The sequence below is a fragment of the Dendropsophus ebraccatus genome, chromosome 7, assembly GCF_027789765.1.
Source record: "Dendropsophus ebraccatus isolate aDenEbr1 chromosome 7, aDenEbr1.pat, whole genome shotgun sequence".
Classification (NCBI taxonomy): Eukaryota; Metazoa; Chordata; class Amphibia; order Anura; family Hylidae; genus Dendropsophus; species Dendropsophus ebraccatus.
This window is the reverse complement of record NC_091460.1, coordinates 70177102-70181561: the sequence shown is the minus strand read 5'-3', so window position 1 is coordinate 70181561 and position 4460 is coordinate 70177102. Positions and strand designations below refer to the sequence as shown.

The following is a 4460-nucleotide window of genomic DNA, read 5'->3' as shown; positions in this document are numbered from 1 at the left end:
GTGAGTATCACTTAGTTTCTAATTTTACTGTGCCCTTAACATAATATAAAAATAACAGGATACCTGAATACCCCTTTCAAAAAATATTTTTTTTATTAATTTTGTTTCAATATTTTTTAAGGATATTTGCTGCCATTTGCCAATGATTTCCAGCTCTCACCTGCTATGGCACATTCCTATTTGTGATATATTTTCCCAGAGACAATGAAGAGAAAATGGCTGGAACAACTGAAGAAGGTTGAGGAGCTGGCATCTCAGTATGAACGCCATCCACTCAGTTCAGCTTACAAACCCAGATTATCTAGGCCATGGCAGCCGTCTTCAGTCTGGAAGTTATTTCCTCGCCAGGCTGCAGCCTTTCAGTTTGCCAAAACCTGCAAGGAGGTAAGTTCATTAGGTGGTGTATTAGGATGGTGAATAGCACAAGGTCTTTAGGGCCCTGTTACATGGAGTGATAATCGTCCGATTTGGCCTATTATTGCTCTGTATAATAGAGACAATGATCACCGGCTGATCATGTCTTTTGGTTCTGACCTAAAATCATCATCCGCCGACCACGTACCACTACATGTAATAGTGATGCACAGCCAACGGCTGGCGATTGTGTGAAAAAAATAAAATAAACTGTATACATAACTCTCCATGGTCCTGGTGTTCTTCTGCGCTCTTCCCACTTCCTAGAGCTGTCACTGTAGCTCCAGAGTGGGTGTCTGAACCGCTCAGCCAATCACTGGCTGTGGCTGTCCTAGCTAGTAATTGGCTGAGTGGCCTGTCAGATCAGATACCCACTCTGAAGCCACAGCGGCGGTTCCTGAAAGCGAGCAAGGAGCAGACAACCAGGACCATGGAGAGGTGTGTATGCAGTTAAAGGGCAGGTTTTGCATGGACATTGCTAACCATGGGACAGTGGATAGGCCCATTAAACCAGTGCGCAGATTGGCGCTCGCTTACAGGAAGCATTGGGCCATTTAATAGATGTGTCAACTAAACAAACCATGTATAATTGTCCAAACTATTAACCCCCTTATGAGCAAAGGTTAGTGATTCATTGATGTCTAGATCACAATGATGCAGCACTTTCCTCCTCACCTTCTAAGAGCTATAACTTATTTTTTTCACCCACAGGGCTGGTTGGGGCCTCATTTTTGCGCAATGTTCTATAGTTTTTATTGGTGGATGTGGGTGAAACAGGGAGTTTTTGATCACTTCTTATTAACTTTTTTTTCCTGATATATAATCCTGGTAGTTTTTTTTTTTTTTTTTTTTTTTGTTTATTTCATTTATACGGCTCACCGTGTGGGAACACTATTGTTATATTTTAATAAATCTGACAATTCTGCACACTACAATGTAGATTTTTCTTTTTTACATATTTTTATTTGTAAAATAGGAAAGGCGGTTTAAACTTATATCGGGACAGAGGTTTTGCCATATTTTCAAGTACTAAACACATTTTATATTCTGTATGAAAAGATCTCTGGTCCGAAAGGACGGAGGTTAGTATTATACCTTCTCCTATGAGGGAAAGTGATTAGGACCTCTGCAGTGTGACTTGACCTGTCATTGGCTTCTTCTTTAAGTGCCACAGTTGCTATAGATCACGGAGTGATTGTAGCTTCCTGTCATTATGTCCTGCTCCTTGGACACTGTGTGTGGGAGGCTCACAATAATGCAGTTCCACACACATTAAAACCCTTTCACAGTCAGGAACGTATATACACGTTCCTACTGCAAGGGGCATCGGCAGTAGGAATGTTTATATACATATTGTGGACATAAAGGGGTTAAAATATAATTGACACTGCAGCAGCATAAATTGGGGGGGGGGGGGCTTAATAAAACATTACTTTTCAGTCCAACAAAGATGGACAAGATATGATCGGAGAATGACTAGTAGATAGTTGCTAGCCGACTATGCTCAGACGACTGACATTTATGGGGCCTGTGCTGAATGGAAGGGCTCGCATGCCTTTCTGCTCAAAGAATTGACATGTCTGTTCTATAAACAGAGAGGCTCGCTAGCCATCCCATTCAAACAGACTTAAGACCGGATTCCGCATGGAATCTCTGCACAGATTCTGTAGTGTGAACGGGGCCTTAGAGGGACAAATCGTGTGAACGCCTAACAGCTTGTGGAGATTGTGAAATAGTGATGAACTGATACTCGATGAAGAATTATATCATAATTTTACACCTGCTTTCAGTAGGGTGTTATTGTTATACATGGGCTTCTTTGTTTTAACGCACAGGGATCCAGTAGGCACAATTTTAGAGTTTTCGAAAAAGAATAAATAAAGCAGAGTTATGCAACATTGTATGTGACTATAAAGAGCAAACTTTATGTTGTAGGTGTAATCTATTGCTTGTCTGCTCCTTGTGTGATGCTTTTTATGGTTCACTAAAGGGCAAAAGTGACTTCTAACTCATTTTAGTGTTTGATCTTCAATTAAAATGTTTTTATTTTTTTAAGGATGTTCATGTCTTTGCTTTGGAGACTATCCTTGATGATACAGAGAGACGGCTTTACCTGGTGACCACCTATGCAGAGTTTTGGTTTTATTACAGGTAAGTATATTGCATGTTTTACTCCGAGATGGTATAGTATAGTATACCAATAGCTTAACTTTTACTGTAAATTCTAAAAATATTTGCAGTCATGGAGGCACTTTCCAAGTTCCTATCATGGACCTCGCAGGCACAGTAACTTCTATAATAAAAAATAAATACGCGTTTTCCACACTAGGATCTGCAGCAGCAGACATGTCAGCTCAGTGCAAGCCATACTGTACCCTACAAGGTGCTAACTGCAATTAATATATTGCTGTCCACGGTGAATAACTTGGCTAAATGAGGATGAACTGCATTTACCGTATGTCCCCAATAAGACAAGTCATAGGAGATGTTTAAAGCGTATTAAAGGGGTTGTCCAGTGAAAAATTTTTTTTTTATTTTTTTTTTAAATCAACTGGTGTCAAAGTTTATATAGCTTTGTAATTTACTTTTATTTAAAAATCTCATGCCTTCCCATACTTATAAGCTACTATATGTCCTGCAGGAAGTTGTTTTATTTACATTCTGACACCGCGCTCTGCTGACATCTCTGGCCGAGACAGGAACTGTCTTGAGCAGGAGAGATTTTCTATGGGAATTTGCTCCTGCTCTGGACAGTTCCTGACATGGACAGAGGTGGCAGCAGAGAGCACTGTTTGTGAATATAAATAAAACATTTCCTGCAGGATATATAGTAGCGGAAACTATGGAAAGATTTGAGCTTTTTAAATAGAAGCAAATTACAAATCTATATACCTTTCTGACACCAGTTGATTTGTAAGAAAAAAACTTCCTTTAAGTAGGTTAAAAAACATTTCCTAATTTCCTTATTGTTCGAATTATTATTTAAAATATTGTGTATATAGTGTTTTTTTTTTTTTTCTTTAAATCTATTATGCTATTGTTGAATAAGGTTATTTGCATGAAGAGTGTCATTAAAGGGGAACTATGAGCAGATTAGACAGATCTAACCTGCTGATAGCCCCCTATAGCACCTGGAACGCTGAGTAGGAAGGTATGTGTCTTACCGTCCTCCTCTGCACTGGTCCGGTGCTGTAATGCTGCGTTTACACGAGACGATAATTGGCCTGATCGTACGATTAACGATGTCTGAGTAACGTTTTCTCTCCTCACCTTCACGACGGCACCATAGGAGGATGGGTTGTACCCTAGGGACAGGAAAAAGCATGAGAGGTTAAAAGCCCCTCCCCTTCCCTCCAGCACCAGTGCTTTTTCCTGTCCTGCTAGGGCAGACACGAGAGGGGGGGATCCGCGTGAAGATGAGGAGAGATCCCCCAAGAAGAAAGAGTTAGGGGCGAGGGGTCGATCGGGGCCTACGGTCTCCTTCCTCCTCTGTCCTTTACCTGAGGGTCCGGCGTCTTCAGAGACCTGCGCACCATTCGGCAGTGCGAGGGGTCCGGCGGGCTGCTCTCCTACTGCTACGAAGGTCCGGCGACTTCCGGATGTAGGCCGCAATCTCGGCCTTCAAACCGGAAATACGTCAGCCGGACCACATTCTGCGCGCACACCGGAAGCGCGTCACCGCACTTCCGGTCCGGCGCCATCTTTAAAAAGACAGCGCGAGCGGATCGAATCGTCCGCATGAAGATGGATTCCTCCGCTTCAGAGAAGACTACCTCGGCGGTAACCGTGAGTAACTATCATTCAGTCACGCTTCCGTGTGCCGATCTCATAATCCAGTGCGCTTCCAATGCCAACTCTGCATATGGGGCCTACTCGGATTCCGGTATACACCACACCTGGTTCACTTTTGTGACACATAGTCACCAGGGGATAACGTTAGGCACTTATGCACGTATATCTGGGTGTATAGAGATTCAAGCTATCATACTCATATAGATTCTTGGCTCTCATATTTATTTTAGGAGTCTAAAGAATCTACTGCAACT

The 4460-nt window shown here is 42.1% G+C and overlaps 1 protein-coding gene across 3 annotated transcripts in view; it reads left to right on the top strand.

The window, feature by feature from the left end:
* Window positions 1-4460, top strand: part of PRIMPOL (primase and DNA directed polymerase) — a 39645-nt gene that overhangs the window by 714 nt on the left and 34471 nt on the right. For all 3 annotated transcript variants that reach the window (XM_069977746.1, XM_069977745.1, XM_069977747.1), the window contains exons 2-3: window positions 200-384; window positions 2471-2565. In XM_069977746.1, coding sequence (XP_069833847.1) covers window positions 205-384; window positions 2471-2565 — 275 coding nt within the window. In that variant the 5' untranslated portion in view covers window positions 200-204. The remainder of the gene's footprint in view (window positions 1-199; window positions 385-2470; window positions 2566-4460) is intronic.